The following is an 11,820-nucleotide window of genomic DNA, read 5'->3' as shown; positions in this document are numbered from 1 at the left end:
GGCGTGGCAGTCAAAGGGTTAATTTGACACGTAAATTTCTGTTCTTCGATTAACTCCGATTGATTTCTAAACAAAGTTAGTGCTTATTCACAGCTCTGCTGAATTTTTCGATCGTTTCATTGGAAACGTTATTTCTCCAAAAAGACATTCCGATGTACTCCACGTCATAGAAGTGAAAGTTTGTATAGAGGGTTGAACCACGTTTAACGCAATGAAAGTCCGTTGAAATGGTTGAAGTTTCTCGTTTCAACACCGAAATTAGGAGCTTTTATTACCAACGTGTAATATATAATTTTCTTATGTACCTATGCATTCGATGTTTATCGTCGCAAATAATAACCTACAAACTGAATCACCTTGACCGTTGTCGAAAGCAATTATTATTAATAAAAAAATGTATGCTGATTTATACAATTATAAAAAGTGCTGTTTGAAAGAGTTATTATTTTCGATTTTATAATAAAAACAGAATACCAAGTACGACCATGTATATTATAAAAATGACTAAAATGCCTAAAATCACACTGTATCTCGTTTTCCGAACTTCCTTTTGGAGAGCGAGGACCACCATTTTGCTTCTTACGATAAATTCCCGTAATCTATTATTAATTTCTATCATTGGTATGAATATCAGTACCATTGACCGAGTCTTTGTAGAGCTATTCTCCATTGAGCAATTATCGGCTGATATCGCGCCGTGTTCTCTGCGTTTGGCTTAAATATTGTCTGTATCTTTCGAAGCTTAAATACCTCTTCCCTGTTTTTCCATAAACCTGAGAAATAAATAAAGAGATTCAGCTAAGATTAGAAATAGACTGGTCCACGGAAATATAAAAGAAATTTCGCTATAATACATTTCCGTCAAATTGTCATCCCTGTTTTAAATACAATCATCAAATTTTTATATATCAAATACTAATATGCAATTATAATCGACGTATTCTGTAATTTATATTAGACAGGATAGAAATGGAAAGGATGATCATGAGACATGGTAGTGTATAAATAGCGTTCCGGGTTATGGGTCTCTCTAGATCTTACATTACGCGAGAAAGTGCAGTTAAATAAGCGCAACTTTCTCCGATATTATAAAGGGAAAGTAGAATGAAAAATAGGTTACGCGGGTTTGCATTGTATTGTATAATAATAGCGATTATACGATATTTTCTTAAACGACTACAAACGTTCATTTTTCTGAAAGCTGATCTATTGTATACGCTCTATTGTACGATTCACGATTCCATTTTCAACGGGTATCGTTGGGTCATCGGTGAGATAATAATAATAAGTCGGGTTAGGTTCAGATAAGAATGAAAAATAACCCGAGTATGGCCGTTTATGACTCAAGGATGCCAATTGTCGAGAGTTCAGTAAGGCCTAGTAATTTGCATACCGCATTGTAAGCCAGCGAGAAATGTTACTCCTAAAATAGACATTTCTGTGCTCGTCGCTCGTTCCACCTCGAGATTTGTCAGATCGGCCAACAATTGCGACACAAAATCGTTCCCTGACACTCCACCGTCGATTCTATTGACAAGAAATACAAATCGGGGAATTTGTAATCGGAGGAATTAAGAGAAAGGCACACAAAATTCAAAGTAGAAGTTAATCCTTTGCACTCGAGAGGGGCCTCTTAGTCGCCATTTTATCAGATTCTAAACACGAATGTTAATTAATATATAATAACTTACAATTACTCAACGATGCGTGGAATATCGAAGTAAAATAATTCTACGTCTTAATTCGCATACGATTTCTTATTTACCGTTTTAGAAATATTGTCGACTTTCTGCCATAAAGATATTTTCAAAAGAAGAAGTGCAGATAGTGCAGATTAACAAGACGAAGAATTATTTTATCTCGATATTCCACGCGTCGTTGGGCAATTTTAAATTCGAGATATTAATTAATAACGATCTTTAAATGGCGTCTGAGAATCGCCTCTCGAGTGCAAAGGGATAATACGTTAAACGCCACGTCGGTCCCTAAGGACCGGCGCTAGACTTTCTGTTCAGGCCCCGCCGGTCCGTACGGCCCGGAAGGGCCCGCGTGACGGCTAATTGTGGCGTGAACGGAACGGCACGTAAAACCGACGTGACGTTTAACGTGTTAAGAATGAAAATATCAAGAATAGGGAGATTAGATTTGAATCGTTCATTTGCTAAGATAATTAACTCTACAGAGTAGAAGTTTATCTTAAATGTAAGAAGTTAAGCATCAATTGAGAGTTTCGGCGCCGAAAATTAAAAAGAATTCGAACAGCGAAGTTAATTAGTTTGATCTGCGAATGATTCGTATAAAAATCTGGGGTTCGAAAATTAATATTAATTTATAATTTATTTAAATTAAATTAAAATAAATTTAACCCTTTACACTCGAGAGGCGCCTCTCAGTCGCCATTTTATCAGCTTCTAAACACGAATGATAATTAATATATAATAATTTACAATTACCCAACAATGCGTGGAATATCGAAGTAAAATAATTTTACGTCTTAGTTTGCATACGATTTCTTATTTACCGTTTTAAAAATAAAAGATTAAATTAATATTAATATTAATTTATAATTAATATATCACGATAGATACTATTCTTGACATTTATCTTCTGAGTTACCGTCGGTATAACTTCTGCTTTCGTATGGAACGAAATTTTTATAGGGAATTTTTCTCCAACCGTATTTTGTCATAAGTGAAAGAAGTTTCTGTGCACAGTGACTCGTAAAGTAATAAAATCCCATAAACGATGCTTTCTAATATAGACCGAACGAGGTGACTCTTCCCTGTAGTAGGTTTTAAGCCTACGAAGCCTGTTGCCGCCGTGTAATCGTTTATGGGGGCCTATAAACAAATCATGGAAAATTTTCTTAGTCGAATCCACGTAATAACGTAAATCGTTATAAACAATTTCTAAAAGTAACGTACTTGTAATCCACTGAACGCAGGAACAAAGTACACTCCATCAGAGTCATTCACAGACCTGGCAGTGTTCGCTGTTTCAGCAGCATGATCAATTATGCCTGAAATAGTTACCTGTTTAAAATTCTAGCCATATGTCTTTTACTTCATACTAGAATTACTATACGAATAATTTGAGATATCTTACGTTGGGACTTGTTAAAAACATGCATCTGCTTTTAACAAAATTGACATAGAAGTGTGATTAGATATTACCTACTTATCTTCGTTTACTATTATAATACTGTCGAATGAATACTAGATTAATTTTATACTGACAAAAATCAGTTTCAAGATCTAATAAACAACGACTCGTTTTTAATAACAAAATAGATTTATTTAAACTAAAATATTACACTAACTTTCTCTCAATCCTAACTCTCAAACACACGATTCTCTACTCACTACGTCTCGACTACACGTATTCTTCTTCGCTTCACCCGCGCTCTTGCATCCTTATTAACCGTTTGAGTCCCAGAGGGTTTTGAAAAAACATTGTCGAGGAATCCCAAGCAGTGCGACCGTGCTTTGTTTATATTATGGCGATAACTGGCCAAGTGGGGCGCGACAGCGCTTCGACTTCGATAGTCGGTGACGCACCGTCAGCTGCCAAGAACGCTCGAAATGTGTTGTGTTTCCTCGACAAGAAATCTGAACAGTGCGATCGCGCTACTTGGGACTCAAACGGTTAAATGTTAACCCTTTGAGAACGGAGCGGTTTTGAGTAAACCGTACCGTGGTAAACCGAGCCGCTGCTACGACAGTCATTCAAAACTACCAGCGCTCGTTACTGCTTAGCACGTTAAGTGTCCAGCTCATTTTGCTTGCGGTTCCGTTCAGGCCCAAACTCGGCCGTCAAGTGGGCCACCAGTGACGGGCGAAGTATTCATAAAACTCGGAGGTACTGTACCAATTGTTATAACAGGAATTTCCAAACGATAGGTGCAAAGATGGCGGAGAATTTTAATACCAAAAGTTAGCACCTTTTGGTCCTAGTCTGGGCCGGGCCCTGAGGAACGTCCGGGCCCGAACGGAAAGTCTTGCGCCGTCAAATGAGCCACCGGTGGCGGGTAAAGTGTTCATAAAACTCGGCGGTACTGTACCAATTGTTATAACAGGAATTTCCAAACGATAGGTGCAAAGATGACGGAGGATTTTAGTACCAAAAGTTAGCACCTTTTGGTCCTAGTCTGGGCCGGGCCCGAACGAAAAGTCTAGCACCGGTCCCTGGGCACCGGCGTGGCACTTAACGCATTAAACGCCACGCCGGGCCCTACGGCCCGAACAGGCCCGCACGGCGACTAACAATGGCGCGAACGGAACGGCACGTAAAACCAAACGTTAGGTCCAAAGATGGCGGAGAATTTAACACCAAAAGTTAGCACCTTTTGGTCCTAGTCTGGGCCGCGCCCGAACGGAAGGTCCACTGGCGTGGCACTCAACGTGTTAAACGCGATCTTCGTTCATAGCGACGCTAACAATAAGGATATAAGACAGTCCACCACTTAACTTGGGACGTGAGGGTCTTAGGACCGCAACAGCAGGCGCATATTTGTGTTTCTCGGCCATTTACGTGGGACACATTTATGCGGCGCAAAGGGTTAAAGTCTAACATTCTCCCTTTTCATACACAAGCTCTCTTCGTTGATCGCTCATTTCCCACGCGACCTCGCTCTTGGTGGGCCAGCTACTTTAGACTTTCGTTCATTCCTTATCTCGTCATAAATATCTCATCCATGCAATTCTTGCACGTGGTCATCCGTACATCCGCATGCACTCCAGATGATACCCTAAACGCCTAGGTTGAATTCGATACCGCTTTTAATACTGCTTTCTTTGCTAAAATTCTTCCCAGCTCGCAATATCACAATACTATTATAATTATTATCCTCTGTGTATAGAATATTTAGCTACTCGGTAGTTCTAGTATTAAAATTGTGCTGCAAAGATCTATCGAACGTGATTTAAAAGAACTTGCCTATCTTCTTGGCCCACTCAATGAGGACCCCTGTGTTGTTCGATGCACCCTCCACCATGTATACTAATTCGTCGTTTATCCGCCATCCGACTAGTGGATATAAACCTGTGAAAAAGAATTTCAAATCACAATTTGATACATTCTTGGAATTTCACTTGGAATTAATTTATCTAGCTTTACCTACGAATTTTCTTGCCCGTACTTTTAATTGCGCAAATCCTTTGTACTCGACGATTTTTTGGCTAAAGAAGAGTAGGAGTTCCAAGATTTTCTACTATGAAGCCGGCAATATTTTTTTGAGCAGAAAATAAGAAATAGTATAATAATTGACACTTGACAATTTCAAATAGAATTATTTGATTTCGATACCTCGCACATCGTTACATTATCTTAAATTTGACATATTAATTAATACCGATCTTCGAAATTTTATCAAATGACGACTGAAGGGCGCCTCTAGAGTGCAAAGGGTTAATTCCCTGGCTCTTTTGTTTCTAATTAATCACAATTACCTGAAACCGAGGCATGAGCTTTGCTTCCCGAGTTCACGTTCACAAATGTCCCAGTTCCCATGGTGATTTTCAAATCTCCCGGTTGCGTGCATCCCGAACCAAACAGCGAAGCTGACTGATCTGCCATCTACTTTGAGTGACACAGTTAATTTGGAAACTTTTCTTTTGCTCGGGTTTCTTAATTGTCGGAATTATCATCGATTTACTGTAGCAAAGGATAGATGATAGGATTCTAAACAGGTTAACATGACTTACTGAGCAAAGTATAGGAATTTCCACTCCGAATACGTCTTTTGGGGTGACACCAAAATTGCCACAGGTGTCCATTACTTCTGGAAAGATGCTGTTCGGCAGTTTCAGCAGGTTTATCATTACATATGACCAGCACATTGTAAATGGATCAAAGAGTCCAGTAGCTGATGCACTCGAGACGTCTGTCACGTGTCTTCCTATGAAAAGAGCACATAATTTAGAGAATTTTTCTATGAAATAAATAAATAGATAAAATTGAAAGGTTCGTATCAAAAGCAACTTTTGTTAATCTCAAAAAGAATGTTTGTTTGAATTTTTAAGCAATTATGCATTCTTAGGTAAAAGTGTTTAGAAATAAGGCTAGTATCACGTGGAATCGATATTAACACGTTAAGTGCCACTCCGGTTCTCAGGGACCTACGCTAGACTTTCCGTTCGGGCCCGGCCGGTCCCCAGTTACCGACGCTAGACTTTCCGTTTAGGCCCGGCCGGTCCCCAGTTACCGACGCTAGACTTTCCGTTCGGACCAAGACTAGGACCAAAAGGTGCTACCTTTTGGTGTTAAATTCTTCGCCATCTTTGGTCCTAACGTTCGGGAATTCCTGCTATAACAATTATTACAGTATCTCCGAGTTTTATAAACACTTCGCCCGCCGCAGGTGGCTCATTTGACGGCCGAGTTTGGGCCTGAACTGAATGGCAAGCGAAACGGGCTGGGCACTTAACGTGTTAAAAGAATGACGTACTTTTTGGACTGTATGTAGATATATTTTGATATGATCCTTTCAATTAGTAACGCGGCTAATAAAATCTTCGTAAATCGAGTGGTTTTTGTTTGTCTAGAATAAATATGCGTTGTTAAGATATAATATCGAAATGAATACCAGTTAGTTTATACAAAAGCCAAGAATCGACACCTCCGAAAACGGCATTTCCGTTGTTCGCCGCTTCCTGCAAACCTGGCACATGTTGCAATGCCCACAATAACCTTAGAGATATCTAAATTGCACCGTAAAACAAATAGTAAAAAATAAACGATAATTAAATCAAAATTTTTTGGAGTTTTATAGCGTCTATACGTTTGAAGCATTGATCTATGTCTTTGTTGCTCTATTAATATTGCGATCTTCTCGAAACGATGATCGATCTCAATCTTCTGGATCGTAGCAGATAGTGAACAGATAAAGAAAAATTACAATCATAAAATTTTTCTCTCATCAATTTTTCCTTTTCAATTTTTTCTCAGAGAGAAATAAAATTTTGATTGCGTAGAATTAACTTAGATCGAACAATAATCGATGGAATTGGAAATCGCAAGAAAATTAAAATGACAAATCAAACGTTCAAAGGAAGAACTTTTAAAATCTCATTTTTCATTTTGAATTCAAAGTCGGGAATGATTTGTATTCTTCTTTCAAACGGATATGGTTGATAGAATGATTGACGTAAATACGTTAATTCTTACACAAAGGTTATGAAAATTCGAAAAAGATGAATACCTGTGTGTTCATGAATTTGAAGACACTCGCGGCCAAGTATCGTTTCTTCCTCGAGAGCGTGTATAAAATTTGCGATCCTAATCGCAATCCTTTCATTGATATGGATGAGTTCCATTCATTTACCATGTCGTTAGCACGTGAATCTTTCCACGTGATGAAACTGAAATGTAAGATAAATGATAGTATATATATAGTCTGTACCATTGGGTGGGAAAAAAACGATTAATAGGTATGACTATTCTAACTTGTGATAGTGTCTCCCATCCTTCAAATTCCATGTTGTGAAGCTGCATCGTTGCGTGGATATTCCGAGACCAACTATAGTTTCCGCATTCACTTTGCTTTCTAGAATAAAATGGAGAACAATTTAATTTTTTGGAACAATGATTTTTTTTAGAATTTCTTTAGAATTTCCTTAGAATTTCTTTAGATTTTCTTTGGAATTTCTATAGAATTTCAATAGATGTTCTTTAGAATTTCTTTAGAATTTACCTCTTAAAGTATTATTTATCACGTTCACTATGGCCTGCCATAACTCATCTGGATCTATTTCCACGTAGCCAGGCTTTGGATATAAAAGACGGACCTGAATATAAATTAGGAGAACATTAGTTACTACACTAATTGCAATAGTATAATTATAGTAGCTACCGTGGTACTTCCTAAATTAGTGATCGCTTTTATGTTTACTATATCCATCATTATGATAATCAATATTGCGTATCATCAATATAACTGATGTTTATCATATCTTTATTTAAAATAGCTACAACTGTTATGTTCATACAAATTTCCTTGAGCTGTTACATGTTTATTACATGAAGTGTTACATGTAAGATTAAAGTCTATGGCCAAAGAAGGAGTAGACAGCTTTACACGAACAGTTTTATGTACGTATAACTTCAAAATAAAATTTTTCACGAACCTCGCGATCGCTATAGCATAGTAATTCAATTAGCAGGAAACGCATTATACGGATTAATTAAATTTGTCATCAAATTTCATTAAATTAAAATTAAGACGAGAAGAACATATTTTTCGATTAACATTGAATAATCCTTCCAAATGATCTCATCTAAATTAACTCAGATCATTGATTTTCAATCTTTTTCATCTCGACTGTTACGAGACGAAATTTGCCTAAGTTTCATTTAATATTCCAAATAATTTCGCGCTTTTCCTCAATTCGCTTCTTTCCTGACATTTTATTCCTTCAAGTACAAGCAAATGCACGACATGCGCGACGCGCCAGTGTAATTGCACGTACGTACGTGTGCAATTAGGTTAATAAGCAACGCGACCAAGTATCGTTATATCGTTGGCCCATCCAATTGTCGTTGATATCATTTCGTCTCGGCCTACGTGCAACAATAAAACGGATGTAGATAGAACGTAATACCGTCGAAACCGGTTCGCATGATGTACGTTTCGCAGACAGTTTCACGAAAAATAAGCGGGGACGGAATATCTCGTCCACGGATTTCAAGCAGGGAAATGATTCAGAAGGAATTTTTTTTCAGGATCGTGTTACTATGTGATGTATAGTAGAATCGAAGTAAAATATTAAGAATGCTCCTCTGTAACCTGTTATTTGGCATTCCTCGTGCAACACTGATTTTGTAGTCCTCAAAATCGATCATTTCCACGATTCGATCATTTCTACTACCTTAAATAATTAATTTAATACTCACGATTAATTATTTGTTAACGCAAAATAAAATCTATTCTACTTTGTGTCCGTGACATGTGAAAAGAAACGGGAGAGAGTGTTGAAAACATAGAAATATGGAAATGCATTGATTAAAATAACTTAAGTGTTTAATAACTTAGTTAATTAAATTAACATTAATTAAAATGACTCGTGTAAAATAAAAATCATTAAAAACAAAAGCTTATTTCGTATGAAGTTATTTTTATTTCTACTCAAAGTAATAAATTATTTTTACTCAAAGTAAGTGCATATACATTTATATTTATATTTATCCATGTTAAATATTATGTTAATTACATATTTGGGAATATTTATGTAAGATTAATAAATGCTTATTTTATATTCATGCTATGCGTATGTAATATAATTTGTCATTCATATGAAGCGACTGTGTTTTGAATTGTCGTTACAGCAATCGTTGTAATTACCTGGCTGTAATTACGACTGAGGGATTATCCGACATTTACGTTCGTAATAAATAACGTACCTCTTGTAACCGAAAAATTATTACCCGTTAAAATAGAATAAAAATAAATAAATAAATATATCGCAATTACGACTTTTGAAAATATTTTAATTATCTCAACGATTGTGTCACAGACCATGTTCTCGTTATAATTTAATAATTTAATAATTTAATAATTCAATAATTTAATAATTTCGCCTTTTTCGCGCCAATATCTCATTGATTTAATTAAGCGATCGAAAAGATTAACTTTCTAGATAATATAAAATATGCCGAGGAGTAATGTTCATTTGCTTAAGATCGGATCTTATCGAGCAATGTTAACCTAATCTTGCCACACGTTATGTAATCTTATCAAAGAAGATTTCGTCAAATGCAACAAGCAGTTGAAAAATAGTCTTAATATAAACGTAGTCGAGCTTCTAACTTCGTATTGCTGACGCAACTCTAGAGTCAGTAAAATATTAAACATTTTTCTTACACGGGTATAGGACGCTATTCGACAATTTACCACAATCGATTCCTTCGCGATCGCGAAAGAATTATAATTCCGTGTTCTTATTATCTCAAAATCAACTTGCTTTTCCTCACGAGTTCATCCAGTTCATAGAAAAATCTGAACTTGATCCTAAAAATCTGAACTTAATCTTCGCTCTAAAATTATCGATAAAAGGCGTCGATTAAAAGGAGAAAGAGTTTCGTCAAAGTACTCGATTGAGATCACGTGACATCCATTGAACATAATCCACAAACTCAATTCCTACAATTTTCCGCCGATTTTCCCACAATTTTCTCTCACATCGCACCGAAAGTTTCCGAAACGCCTCCAAAAAATATTCTTCCAACGAAATATCGTATATTTTCGAATTCCACTTTGCTCCAGGAACTCGTGCATCGGAAATAAATTTTCGCACACCCAGCAATTTTCGATATATTAAGAAAAATAAGTAAATATCAAACCTTCTCCACGGAGGAAGCAACGGTGTTCGCCTTCTCGTCGAGTATGTGAAAACGCACGGTCGTAGTACCCACGTCGAGTGCCCCGATGTATTTCATTTTTATCGGCCGAAGACTCGTTTCTGTCTGTTATTCGAACCGTCCGCGTATCGTCCCGATTATTTCGAGGTGTGAGCCGGAAAAGGAACAGATGAAGGGGAACAAGGTCATGATACGGTACACGTTCGCACGAAGACGCGCAGAAGACTGGCGCTTATCCCGCGAGAATTGTGTGTCACAAGAAGAACGCCGTACTGCGCATGATCTATTAGCCAGTTTATCGGCAGTGCACGCACGTAGCGCGAAAGCCTAGCGATAGATATGACGTTCAAACAACGAGAGAAGCGGAGGATATCGGACCTGAGATATTGTTGAAATTTCTATGTAATAAAAGTATATTTGTTAAGGATAAGATTAGCATAGCGAATACTCGCGTATACGGTAAGATAATGATATGAAGTCACTAATCAGTAGGAGTGTTAGAGTGGACATTGTTCTCTAGATTCACTGCCAAACACTGAGCATCCTGAGTCAATGGAGTCTGATTTATTTCTTTATTACCAGCGTCCGATGACTCGTGGACATTCAGATCGAACTGACACCACTTGGACTAGGCCCTAGTGAAAGGCTGTAAATTAGCAATAGACGAAGGGTATATTGGCCTGAGTTAGTCAAAGCTCCTAACTGAAATGATGAGATACAGGATTGGCGGCAGTCATAACCTAGCAGTCAAAACCAAAACATCGAGATAAATACTACATTCGATTAAACACATACAATATTTCTATTATAGTTTAATCTTTAATATCCATTGCATAATTATGCGGAGTTTACTTCCCTGAAAATGAATCCATAATCGAAATTGCTCTATTATCCTTAGCTTTCGAAAAATATGAGTTTTTCCAAATGGACACGATTTTTTACTAAAATGAATTATTACACAAAAAGTAATAATATTTGGAGATTCAATGTTGTCTTACAAGTTAGGTGAGAGTATCCCGAGTTTATTAATGTCCATAATTATAATCATTTGTGCACCTGAGTAACTATAACTAATTATTAAATGCGGTGATAGTAGATAAAAAATGTATAAATTATAAAATTTATCATTAATAACAAATTGTTAGCCTACGCGACGTACTCTCGTGTACTTGACAACTCCATGCTTCGTAAGTCATCCAAACGATTCGTTCTGACACTCACTCTCGCCATTGCCACCCTTGTCGCGCATTGGTTCTAGGGTGATCGGCGGGCTGACACTCATCTGGGATCAATCCGAGGGTCTGTCGGCCCTAGTCGTCCTTGGCACCAGCGCGTGCACAACCGGGGTATGGGTCCTGTAGCCGCGACATTGCATATGGGCCTGCGGTCAGACCCCATGGGATGATTAATTTCGCCCCCATGTGGCAGGGTCCTGCGTGACCGGCTACAGGACCACGCTAGGGACCC

At 37.5% G+C, this 11,820-nt stretch overlaps 1 protein-coding gene across 2 annotated transcripts; it reads right to left on the bottom strand.

Annotated features, from left to right (window-relative positions):
- Positions 1 to 308: 308 nt before the first annotated feature.
- On the bottom strand, positions 309 to 10,579 carry LOC108547160 (putative glycerol kinase 5). 2 transcript variants are annotated; one of them, XM_017899666.1, is made up of 12 exons: positions 10,336 to 10,579; positions 7,691 to 7,784; positions 7,444 to 7,543; positions 7,199 to 7,358; positions 6,617 to 6,698; positions 5,703 to 5,896; positions 5,448 to 5,574; positions 4,936 to 5,040; positions 2,925 to 3,019; positions 2,677 to 2,840; positions 1,394 to 1,527; positions 309 to 773 (listed from the first exon to the last, which is right to left on the bottom strand). In XM_017899666.1, exons 1-12 carry the CDS (start codon positions 10,429 to 10,431, stop codon positions 631 to 633), a joined length of 1,494 nt encoding a protein of 497 aa, XP_017755155.1. In that variant the 5' UTR covers positions 10,432 to 10,579; the 3' UTR covers positions 309 to 630. The 2 variants fall into 2 exon arrangements, with proteins under 2 accessions (XP_017755155.1, XP_017755076.1); XM_017899587.1 differs by having other exon boundaries at positions 310 to 773; positions 6,584 to 6,698.
- Between the last annotated feature and the right edge of the window lie 1,241 nt (positions 10,580 to 11,820).

This window comes from Eufriesea mexicana, unplaced genomic scaffold (genome assembly GCF_001483705.2).
Source record: "Eufriesea mexicana isolate 0111107269 unplaced genomic scaffold, ASM148370v2 scaffold4744748261, whole genome shotgun sequence".
NCBI lineage: Eukaryota > Metazoa > Arthropoda > Insecta > Hymenoptera > Apidae > Eufriesea > Eufriesea mexicana.
Note: the sequence above shows the minus strand (reverse complement) of the source record. Positions and strands in the feature narration are given on the sequence as shown.